Below are 12,595 nucleotides of genomic sequence, written 5' to 3'. Positions count from 1 at the left end.
TGAGGGGGTTCCCTTTCAAACATAGTGTGCATAATCCATTATTATTACCCAAATATATAGTAACCCTTCCCTCCGTTTGATGGCCGTACGGCCTTGTCACTTCATTCTCTCCTCATCATCATTCCACCGCCTCCTCTTCCTCCGTCCTTTTTCCTCTAGAACTCCGCCCCCGTCAACGCCGTCATCTTCGACTTCTTGTGTTAGGCGAGCGCCAAGTCTATCGGACACGCTGGCGCAGAAAATAGGGAAATCAATAAGGCGACCGGGTGCGCCTTCAAAGGCCCGGGTGTATACGGATATTAATGTGATCCGACCCAAAGATTATTGGGATTATGAATCCCTTACTGTTCAATGGGGGTAACACTCTTTTTTCTCCTCACTCCATCCCTCTTTTCTGTCCCCAATTTATTTTATACAGTTCGAAAAATCTTTGACCGCCCATTTATTCATCTAGCCTGTTTCAATTGGTTTATTTTAGGTGCTTTTAGATCAAAAATAGCTTTTAAGTCTCCCCTTTTGGGTTAAATGTAAAAAAATGCTTTGAAGCACTTGTTTTTAAGACAAAATAACAAAAATAAGTTGGGATTCTTAACTTATTGCTTTTGGCTTATAAGCGTTTACGTTATAAGTCCATCCAAACATGCTCTAAATATTTTAAATTGTTAATTACCGTGGCTTATAATACTTTTTGTCTAGTTTTTAAATATGTGAATTATTACTCTCCCTCTGTCCCAATTGGGATACGTGGTGTAATAATTTTCAAAAGCTGTATATTTTGAAAATTTCCCTTGTTAGTTATTGTCACTTAAAGTGCTCTTTGTGTAGTTTCCAAATATGTAAATTATTTTTCAAAAAACTTAAAGATTGTATGAACGAATTCACAGTCAAAATAAAGAAGTTTGACTCTCGAAATCCGAGCCGTATCACATAAATTGGGACAAATGGAGTATTTGGTTTGGTTTATTATAGGTGCTTTTTGAATGTGGTTTGGATGAAGTTAATGTTCTTTTATGTTTGTTGATTGGTTGTATATAGGGAGCAGGATGATTATGAGGTGGTAAGGAAAGTTGGGAGAGGAAAGTACAGCGAGGTGTTTGAGGGGATTCACACTACTAATAATGAAAAATGCATTATCAAAATCCTAAAGCCAGTGAAGAAGAAAAAGGTTGGTCTTTTTCCTTCTTTATATATATATCTGTATTCAATGCTAGTTTATAAGCTTCTCTTCTGGATATTGATGTTTTTTTCCAGAAATTTAAAGATTTTCATTGTGAGGTGCCGAATTTCTATTGTTGGAGAACTTCTATTGCAGCTTGAGGGATGAGAACGTTTCATTTGCTAGTGCGTTAGATGAGTATAAACTAGAGCAGGCTCATTTTTTGATAAGTAATGAAATAGAGTAGGCTTATTTAAGATGTTGGAATCAGCTTGATATTAGAAAGGAATACATGCTTGAGTTTTGAGGGATGTGGTCTACGATTCAAACTTGGAACCGAAAAGAAGGTGAAATGGGGATGATTAGAACAGAATTTTGAGGGTTCTTTTTCTGCATGCGGGCAGATCATTTTAGTGGCTTCTAAAAGCTGCAGTCCTTTCCCTAAGTTAATTTTGATGAACTTACAACAGACATAACTTTTCTCTTCGCAATATCTTCTTAAAGGCATACCCTTTTACTCCATATGATTAACATCACCCACCACTTACATATAGAAGTGTGATCATTGCTAAGCCGCATGTTTCTGCAAAGATATGGAAAGGCACCCTTTTTTACACTCTGCAAGAGATGTCGACTTTAGGTGGTTAAACGGATACTCTTATTTTGTTGCATTTTGGTTTACAGGTTTTAGTTTTGGTTTTGTTCCATATGTGAAGTAAGTTTGGTTCAATAAAGAAAGTGGGGGAGATTAACAATTTTATTTTCTTGTTACCCGGTATCTTTGCTGGTGGGAGGTAGAAGGTACTCCGGGGAATTAATTGAGGTGCGCAAGCTGGCCCAGACTCCACGTTTTTTTTTTAAACAAAAAAAAAAAAAAAAAAAGAAAGAGAGGGGAAATCGATCCAACTGTCATAAGAGAAAACATCAAAGATCTTAACAAAAGCTTGTAAAACCTCATTTCTAAGATGAACAAAACCAGAACTGGCAACAATATCAATCAGATATTAATTTACCACAACACAACAACTACACCTCAATCCCCAACAAGTTGGGGTGACTATATGAATTCCAAGAGCTTATGAATCATTCAAGAGAACTTCCTTCAATGTGATTTTAGGTTCATCTCCACCGTTTTTTTTTTTGGCCCTCAACTCACCATGATTTCACACTCTGGGCATGACCAGACCTTCTGCAGCTTAATTTACCACATTCTGCAATAATTTTGCAATGTCCCTAATGTCATATTATCCTACATGCATATTTTTTTTCTTTCTCCGAGCTTGTTAAATGTAGAAAAGACTTGTAAGTTCTTCAAATTGGAAAAACTTAATGTATATGATCATGAGTTGAATCAGTTTCTTAGAGTGTTCAATTCTTTAAAAGGATTAGTGATTTGTAGTTCTGTGTTGCTGAGCTACGTAATATATTATTGATATTCTTTAAGCACATCAGATATCTCCAGGTTTTAACTTTCTTTATCTTCCATTCTGTAGCCAAATGAGTTCCTTCAATTGTATATATCTAACTTTTTCTGTTTTGTTAACTTACTGTAGTAACTCTTGATTACTTTTAAGTGCTGGACTATCATGTATCTGCAAGTTAACGTTGCATTTGTCTTTTTGTGGGCGCTCTGAATCATGCCCCTTTATTTATTACAACATATCTTTGCACCTTTATTTTGTACAGGTACTTATCTGTTATTCTCACTGACTGCAGATCAAGCGTGAGATTAAGATACTGCAGAATCTTTGCGGTGGACCTAATATTGTGAAATTACTCGATATTGTCAGAGATCAGCAATCGAAGACCCCGAGTCTTATATTTGAATATGTGAATAACACAGATTTTAAAGTGCTTTATCCAACTCTTTCCGACTTTGACGTTAGATATTACATTTATGAGCTGTTGAAGGCAAGTTTTCCGTTCATGCGGATTTTAACGCATTTCAATTATATGGTTTTCGTTTATCTTCAATGTTTCTCTGATTGGTTATGGACGGTTGCAATAGATTACAGTAATATTAGATTATTGCAATACAGGATGCTCCCGTTGAATCTCCTTTTCAGATATAACCTGAAGATGATCTGTGCAAATTGCCTTGGGATAATAAACTTATTTTTAACGAGGAATTTCACTGCTCTTTTTGAACAAATTTCAATTTCACGGAATGATGCATAATGGTTGATCTATTTTCGTTTTTACCTCATCCTGAAGTTTGAACTATTCTCATTAACTGAACTCTCGTTTCTTCACATTTGAAACTTTTATTTGAAGAATGTCTTCCATATTCAATATAATATTATGTCTAGACATGAGCGTGCAAGTTGACCTGGACACCAGCCTTATCGGGAAAGAAGTACCTAAATATGATTTATCAAAACGAAAAAGCTGTAACTACATATTCTATTACAATCTCCATGGAAGTCAAAGTAGACCAAGTATCTTGAGATGGAGGGAGTATGACTTCAAGCTCTTAGTTTTCTGTTGTGAGTAACGGACACATTCTTTTGGTTTCTGCTGACTTGTGAAATTTGGATCTAAAGATAGGTAACTGTATCATTTGAGGTCATATTATTTTGTTCTGCTTGGTAATTTGAGAAGATATCCCGAGTCCAACGAAAAAAAAAATGTTAAGACTTGAAGACAAATTATTGGGCATAAGAATGCCACGTGCTATAATGAAGCAAAATGTGTATTGCTAGTCTAGGATCGCGATATAGTTTGTGGTGCTGCTGCTGTTGTTACAGACTCGACTATTAAATTCTTAGATGTCTTCTTTGTTAAGCTGCTTATTACTTGCATCAGGTGTCATGGCCAAAGTTATATCAGTTTTTTCGTTCTTCTCGTTTTCGAGATGATGCATGTTTCAGTATTATGCCTTGCAATTGATCTTTTCTTGAGCTTTCAGAAAATTCAAGTGTTACTGTATCCCCTGCAGGCATTAGATTATTGCCATTCTCAAGGTATTATGCACCGTGATGTGAAGCCCCATAATGTAATGATTGATCATGAGCAGCGGAAACTTCGGCTAATAGATTGGGGACTTGCAGAATTTTATCATCCCGGGAAGGAATATAATGTCCGGGTGGCTTCTAGGTTCGCTTTTTCTATGCTGTTTGTATCATTTGTCTTCTGACATTTAAAATCATATCAAATTAACAGCTGAATGCTAAAATGGATTTCTCTTGTTTCACTGGTTTTAATTGAGTGGGGGCAGCAACCTCAATTTTCTTGGTAGTTGTTAGCATTTCTTTTTGGAGGTAAATAATAGAAATTTCTGCATACTAAAGCACCCATGGGGTGCATTGATCCAGAAAGGAGGCCTATAGTTCCCTTAGCTATGTAAGGAGTCTATGAACTCTATCAAGTGTCAAAATCATTTATATTGGACATCCTACACCAAAGTACCAAAATCTGTAAACATATTTCAAATTGTGTGCTGCATAAATATTATTTTGGAACACCTTGGATTATGTCCTTGCATACATTCCAAAGCATCCATAATAAAGGGATATTGCTTTAATTTTTTTTGGGTTTCCTCATACTCTGTCCTTGAGAGCACCCAGAGGGCTTGTCAGTGCCTTAGGCATCAACAATTGAACGCGATTCTCTCGGAATCCTTGTGCACTTGGCGATGAACAAAGCAAAAGTTCTCTCTGGTGTTGGAGAATGGACAGCTTTTTAATTTTTTTGGTTGAAGTGAGAACCTAATTTATCTTAATTCAAATTAGTGAGTTTTGAAATGACACTGGTTTATGGAATGAAATCGATATTGAGGATTCATATGGCTGAGAGTTAAGAAATAATTATTGTTTTCTTATAGTTTGCAGCATTTCTGGGATGATAACACAAGAAAGATTATGCGTAGAACTCCTAGGAGAGAATCCATGCGTACTTATTGCGTCATTGTGCTCTAGAACCTAAGAGGATAACTTTTGTGGGAACAGGGAATGTATAGCTACAAAACTAGTTACTCAAAAAAAAAATGCATATTTAGAAAATTGCACTTCTAGTTCTTCTATAGTTTGGGCAAATTGTTGACTCAAAAACTTATTTGCTGGCTTTATACTCAGATAGCAGTCCAAAGAGTAAAGAGTTCAATTTGATAGGAATGGAAGGTTGAGAGACAGAGATAAGGATAATTAAGAAATGCATTTTCAAGTGCATTTCCTTGTAAGTTTTGTGGATCAGGAACCTAGCTGGGTAAGGATTTGCGTTTGGTAGTGTTAGGAAGAGAAGGAGGGTTGAGCTTTGAAGAATCAGAGCATAAGGGTTTTGTCTGTCAGCTATTTATGAATCTTATTCAGTGGGTACTACTGTTACAGTCATGAGCGTTCCCTCATCCACACTTGCATGAGATTTTATAATTAAGTCACCTCACTTAAGTGGTTATAGAGTCCTAGGCTTTTGCTTGCTTTTGTCAGAATAGAAGATAATATGGCTCTAGTTTGTTGCTTGCACATTTTTTACTTTATTGATGTGGTTTTGCATATGCCTTCTGTGTTTTTTCTGCCCAAAAACTAGTTTTAATTCTCATGTATTTAATCTAAATATTTAAGGAAGGCTTAGTTGCTTTCGCCTTGTAGGTTTTAAACAGACTTGCCTCTTCTCTTTATGGTTGCAGATATTTTAAAGGCCCTGAACTACTAGTTGATTTGCAAGACTATGACTACTCTTTGGACCTGTGGAGTCTTGGTTGTATGTTTGCAGGGATGGTGAGCAACAATATTTTTTACATCATTTTTTTTTTTTGGCTCATTTTGCGCTATCATACAGATGCACGCGTGAGACTTTATCTTGCATGGGTTATGCTTCTACTTTTTTTAATCTTGGTCCATGACTTGGTACTTACATAATGCCATTCATGACTGTTTGTCTTCTGGTAAATCGTGCATGAATGGCAGATAGTGAGGTCCAAAAGTCAGAAATAACTCGTGTGTTAAGCTGTCCTCACTTTGATGCTTACTTCTAAGGAATTATGCTGTATAGATATTCCGGAAGGAGCCTTTCTTCTATGGACATGACAATTATGATCAACTTGTGAAGATCGGGAAGGTATGTAGAATATCCACCACAAAGTTTATCATTGTAGCCTTTTGATGTTCTTTTTTTTTTTTTTTTTTTTAACAAAGCCTTTTGATGTTTAGACATTCAGAAGTCTGCAGTTGTTTTTAGTATATAGTATGCAGTTGTTACCTTTTTTCTTTTTTGGTAAAATGGGAACTGAGTCACATGCGAAGCTAAGTCTGGAAGAATCTAACTAATGTTGATACATCCAGATCAAAGGCTTTCACAGGCAATTTGAAATTCAACTATTGTGATTATGATAATGTCCCACATAGAATGGTAGTCTCGGTTTGTTCCCAGTTTGCTAGATGAATTTGCTAGGAACTTATGGTTTACTTGTAAAACTTTGCACCAAATGTATGAAGTTAAACACGAGCCAATTTTTCTTGGTCCACAACCCATCAAATGAAGTTAAACAAGGTCCACCATAAAATTGAGACCAAGCAGTGGATAAAGGAAATAAGCTCAACAGGAGGGGAGGGAGGAATCTCAATGCAAGAATGATAGATAGCATAAAAATTGGTGGTCTCGGTCTCGTCTGTCCATGCACCAGTATTTGTCAAGTCTCACCAATGTATAGCTATCGGTCTTCTCCCAAGACAACAAGTTATGAGATCTGATGACTGGTACAATCTTTTGGCATTATGATAAATGAACCTTTGCATTCAGTCCTATTACCCACAAGATATTGGTTCTTAACCCCTTTATCACTGTACATGCCTACTATCCAATACATTTTCTATCACTTGTTGCTTTTTCTTTTTATGGAGATCAGTAAGCAAAAGTATTATATTTAATGTGAATTACAAATCGATAGAATAGTGTTGGGCTGTACAAAAATATTGTTCCATAAATTACATTGTCTCAGTTTTCTGCAAGCAACTAATGAAATCTATCATTTTTTTTTCTTTTCATGTGCATCCAACTAATTAGACCACAGAGCTATTACATAAATATTTGTACTTCCACATGCATATGGATGAAGGTTTTCCCTCAAAGCATCTCTGATTATTTCTCTCCAAATTGTCCAACAGACACATGTTGGAATTATTATCCACATCTTCTTGAACTCTCTGTCTCCTGTTCGTCCGCTGAGTTCCTTGATGGTTGATGTCATCACCCATTTTATCCCAAAAATATTCAAAAACAGGCTCCTTAACCAGAGAGTGAAAAACAGATGCGCTCTATCTTCTACCTCCCTTCCAAAAATAGGCTCCTTTAAAAATAGGGTCCTCCTCTGCAAGTGTAGAGTCTCTGTCAATCAACCAGATACTTTGTGACGACTGACGACTATTTAGAAACCAGATAACTTCAACACCAAGAAGGAAAAGGACTTTTTGAGAATACGAGACTTTCTATAGCAGTACTGAACTGAGTGGTTCCCATTTCTTTGCAGAATCCAGAGCAAAGAATCTGAGGATTCAGTACTAATAGAAATCTAATTAGCTTATTCGATAATGATATGATTCCGTCAACCTCAGTCAAAACTATCCTTTCTGAATCTCATGTTCCATATATGCTCGGGCACCTCGGCACCCCACCTCTTGATAAATGTTTAACGCCTGAGAAAAATTTCATCATCTTAAGTAAATATGATCTGCACATCCCAGCCCTAGTAAAAGGATTTCATCAATGATCTTTTGGACAAAAAGGGCCTATAGCTGTTAAGACTATTTCTTATTTCATTTAATGATCCCATGGGAATATTGAGCTGAACAGGAAAATGGAAGTTTTTTATTTATTTTTCCCTATCCAAAGGTGAACATTTTTTTGACAGAAGGCTGAGGGGTTGCAATCCTATGTGCACAGGAAGACACTTTATATCTTTTCTCCTATCTTGGGGGCGGGGGAGCAATACTAGTGCAGTTACTTCTTTCAGGGACTTAATCATTTTAGAAAATAGTTACATCCTATGCTTGACCGAAATGCCGTAAACCTGAAAAAGAAGCCACTGAAAGACTGCTTTGATTAGTCTCGTTTCCAGCCCATCTTTATTGCTTTTCCCTAGCTGAATTCCAAATTCTTCTATGTTTATACTGTCAAACATAATTTTTTTTTTTTTGGCAACTGGTAACTTGAACTGTCAAACAATTTTATTCTGAATTATGTCTACCATCTAGTCTGAAAGCTTAAAATGATAGAGGGGGGCGCGCTTAATACATGACATCACGTACAGACTCGGGATCTTTTGTTTGCATTGAGAGACGGCTGTGACATCGTTATAAGTGTTTTGTGGGGATTCTTCAAAATGCTCTAAATAATTAGCAAAGGTTGCATGTACTCATATTAATACCCATATTGGATGTGTACCATTAAATTAGTCTAACCATGATCTTGGCTAAGCAAATGAAATATTTTGTTGGTGGCTCTTGAACTCAGGACCTGTGTGTGCTTTCTAAAGAATTAAGTAGATGAAAGGTAGGTTCACAATGTATAGGGTTTCATCTGAGCTAACACTGACCTATGCTCATTTGGAGTCCCGTTTTTGTGTTTTTGTTGAACTGTCATTTTGGAATTCTGATAACAATAATCACCCTTGGCTCACCTAGCCCAATGTTAAGGATGTGATTTACTGGAAAAGTGGAAGTTTAACTTAACCGTAAGTTCAGCCGTTGCTTATTCACTGTGCATCATCCTTGCCTCATTGGGTGTGAAAAGAATTCTTCATTAATTTTAATGTTGGAATGACCAATTTTTTTATAAGGTTACCAGGGTAAACATGATGAGCTGTATATTTGTATTTGAATAGAGTACATACTTGATGTAGAGACCCCTTAAAAATTCCAATTGTTATGGTCATCAGGTTCTGGGGACCGATGAATTAAACTCTTACCTAAACAAGTATAGATTGGAATTAGATCCTCATCTTGCAGCCCTTGTTGGACGGTTAGTATTATCAATTCTAGAACTATTTTTGCGAATGGACCATTTTGTGCAAAATAATTAAAAAATTTCATTGTTTCATTTAGACATAGCAGGAAACCATGGGCGAAGTTTATTAATTCTGAAAACCAACATCTCGCAGTCCCTGAGGTAAGAAAACTAGTCTTATTAGATCATATACAATAAAATTAGGTGAAATTCTATTTACCCAAAAATGTGCAATGCTTGTCTTTTAGGCGGTTGATTTTGTTGACAAACTGCTCCGATATGATCATCAGGAAAGACCGACTGCAAAAGAAGCAATGGTAATATATTTGCTGCCTTTCCTCTTGTTTATCAGGCAGATGTGACTAAGAGGTTGTTTGGATTGGCTTTTTAAAATAGCTTATAAGCTAGAAGCCATAAGTTGGGAATACAGAACTTTTGACTTTTAGCTTATTTTTGTATACTTTTTTGGCCTAAAAGTAAGTGCTTAAAGCACTTTTTATCTTTCCTAAACACCACATTTTAGCTTTAAAAGCTATTTTGGCCGAAAAGCACTTAAAATAAGCCAATCCACACCCTCTAAGAAAAGTCTGTCTCAACTTATCAAATAAAAAAATAAATGAAGTTCTCTGCTGTTCTAAAATGAAGGTATTCAATCAAGTATAAATTTGGCAATAAAAGTTTCCACTCTCTCCTTTATTCGTCTTTGATTTCTGCCAGGCAACATGATGTAGATTATTTATTATGTGGTCGGATCAAGTTTCTTGGAAACGTTGCCCACTGTAACTGTGATCTTTATTGCAGGCTCATCCGTATTTTTATCCTGTTCGAAATGCTGAAAGCAGTAGAACCCGCACTCACTAAAAGATCTAGCATGCAATGGACCAAATATCCCGGTCTTCATTTGCAGTCATTAAGTGATACTCTGCTAGTTCATAGATGTTCTCTGGTGACAGCCAATTATTATGAACCACTCCTGGTTTATTTGCTGGCCATATCAGATACTTATCTGTATGCCTGCTCCGTGTTAACTTGTATCATTTCTTTTAGCTGTGTGAGGCCTAAAAGAATAAGAAAAATTCAATTTTTTTTCCCCTTAAATTTTTGTGCTCCTGAAGTTATTACTGTGTCTGAATTCTTTCAGAGTGTATTTTGTGTTCTTGAAAATTTTGAACAGATGGATGGCTTTCCCTAGTATCTCCATTAATCTTTGACTGGAGGACTAAAAACATAAATCTTTGACTTTTGAAGTTATAAAGAGCTTCCATGTGCTGCCAAAGAAAATTAAAAGGATCCTATAGTGTAATGCAAACACTTATAGCAACACAGAACCATTTATTCATATCTAAGAACATGTTACCATCTATTAATATTGTTATTGCGCGTTTCAGCTTTGACTATAATTAGGTGTAATCATTAAATAATTGTGTAGAACTCTTTGTATCCTGATACCGTTGTTATTAGAACTAAATGTTTGAAGCCAATCAATCTCGTGAGAGTATTGCTGTAGGCTTAAGCAGCATGAGTATAAGAAATTGTTTGGCTGCTAATGAGATAACAAGGATTATGGAGTTCTTCGTAGAAAACTTTCTTGATATGAGTGGTAGAGGGTTCTCAAATAACAAGCTGTTCCTACTTTTACTTGGAGTTGCCTTGGTACCTTTTTTTTCCAGTAAATGTTTCAAATTGAGGACCTGTTTGGCCATGGATAATTTTCACTTTTTCCCAGAATCATGTTTTGATATAGAACTGTTACAATTTTTTGGGATCGAAAAATATCAAATACATGTTTTAACTTTTTCACTCCAAATCACTCATAAAAGTTCCACATTTTTCCAAGTTGTATTCATGTTCAAATACAACTCCAATCTCCCAATACTATTTCTTTGAAATTTCACATTTTTATGTCCAAACGTCCATGTACTCTGTTCATCGTAGTTCAATTTCCAGAATATATACTTCTTGTAGTTGTTCAATATGACTCTAAAAAGGCCGCTGGATGTCGTTCTTAAATTATGTTTGGGAATTGGGTAGGACGACTTAAAGAAAAGGTAAGGCATAAAAGAGTTGGATTCTGCTAAGATACATTAATTACTCATGTAGGTTTTGACTACCTCAAAGAAAACGATAATCCCGCTCCTACGATAAATAAAAACATAGCATGTTCTTATTTTCTTCTCTTTTTTCTTTTCTTTGTTTGTCTTTTTCATGGTTGTCGGTTGCTAAGGTATCTATCATTGTCCAGAGGGAGTCAATTTATGCTTCTTCGCTGGAATATTACATTGTGTTGATCTATAAAATTATTGTCTTTTATGTATATATATTTTATGTTGAATCCCTTTAACACTGTGTGCTTTGTATTTTGATTTTCCTTGGTGAAAATTTTGATCTCACCACTTGTTAATCGTATTTATTATCTTGAGAAGTTGAAGACACAAATTAGTAAAACGAGGGATTTGTTCTGGTGAATGTATTAACCATTTTCACCTCTTAGACAATATCTGCATTTTAAACCTCCATAGGCATATATACAATTCACTAGAGGGGCAGTCATGGGGGGGACCAAAATGAGGGGGGAGACACTTTACAGACAGAGGAATCCAAGTTCTCATTACGGAATTAGACAATTGGCATCAAAATCAGATTCTAGTCATCTCCTTTGGTCCCATTGTGCATGTATTTCTCATGGACGAGATAGCTATTAACTCAAGAAAGCACAACCTCCACCCAACTCGACTACATTTGAGAAATGTTGGCCCACTCCATATCTCATTTCATTTGACACATGCCTATTTGGCATCTTTCTTTTTCCATCCTGTCAGGTTTATTGTTCTTCTCAACCAAAAAGGTGAACCTCAAATCAGATATCTCGTTGAACTAAGGTGTCCATTCTGATTTATGAGGAATCTGAATTTTTGTGGAGTATCATTAGAAAAAAAAAAAAAAAAAAACATACCATCTCCATCTTGGCTAACAAGTTCTAACAATAGTACTAGTATTATTCACCACCTTGTTAGATCATGTAATTCTATTAAGCAGATCACAACGAGGGCCAATGCATGATAATATAAATTCTTTTTTACATTATATCAGTGTAATTGTAGTAGATTGTCTGCTTTATTTTCTAGGTAACTAGTTCTTATTGTTACTCTCATTATCAGTAGTTATCTTGTAGGTGGTCTCACATTATTTTACACATTGCGTATATCATTATAGTAGATTGTCTGCTTTATTTTACACCATCAGTATATTAAGATTAATCTCTACATGACATTACTGGAGTACAATGATAGGTCAGACACAAGCCAACGAAGGCATACAAATCTAAGATATCCCCATATGACATACCTTTATTCTTAATTCGGAAAAGACTCAAATACGCCATCGAACTATCGGAAATGACTCATTTATGCCACTCATCAATAGTTTGGCTCATTTATGTCATCACTCGTTACCAAAATGACTCATCCATGCCATTTTTCATTAACGCCGGTTTTACAATAT

At 35.8% G+C, this 12,595-nt stretch overlaps 1 protein-coding gene across 1 annotated transcript; it reads left to right on the top strand.

Annotated features, from left to right (window-relative positions):
• Positions 1-10,285, top strand: LOC132621161 (casein kinase II subunit alpha-like). The gene is made up of 10 exons (XM_060335322.1): positions 1-357; positions 1,036-1,165; positions 2,873-3,067; positions 4,095-4,252; positions 5,781-5,871; positions 6,146-6,211; positions 9,027-9,109; positions 9,193-9,256; positions 9,343-9,411; positions 9,896-10,285. The coding sequence occupies exons 1-10, from the start codon at positions 80-82 to the stop codon at positions 9,953-9,955; spliced, it is 1,194 nt and encodes a 397-aa protein (XP_060191305.1). The 5' UTR covers positions 1-79; the 3' UTR covers positions 9,956-10,285.
• The last annotated feature ends 2,310 nt before the right edge of the window (positions 10,286-12,595 follow it).

The sequence above is a fragment of the Lycium barbarum genome, chromosome 12 (assembly GCF_019175385.1).
Source record: "Lycium barbarum isolate Lr01 chromosome 12, ASM1917538v2, whole genome shotgun sequence".
In the NCBI taxonomy this organism is placed as follows: domain Eukaryota; kingdom Viridiplantae; phylum Streptophyta; class Magnoliopsida; order Solanales; family Solanaceae; genus Lycium; species Lycium barbarum.
This window is presented reverse-complemented; position numbering and strand designations above follow the sequence as displayed.

Bases quoted from the DNA above. Each gene is read 5' to 3' on its own strand.
- LOC132621161 (XM_060335322.1), top strand. From the start codon at position 80: ATGGCCGTACGGCCTTGTCACTTCATTCTCTCCTCATCATCATTCCAC. The intron at 3,068-4,094 runs GCAAGTTTTCCG...TATCCCCTGCAG, and splicing joins ACATTTATGAGCTGTTGAAG to GCATTAGATTATTGCCATTC. The intron at 6,212-9,026 runs GTATGTAGAATA...TATGGTCATCAG, and splicing joins AACTTGTGAAGATCGGGAAG to GTTCTGGGGACCGATGAATT.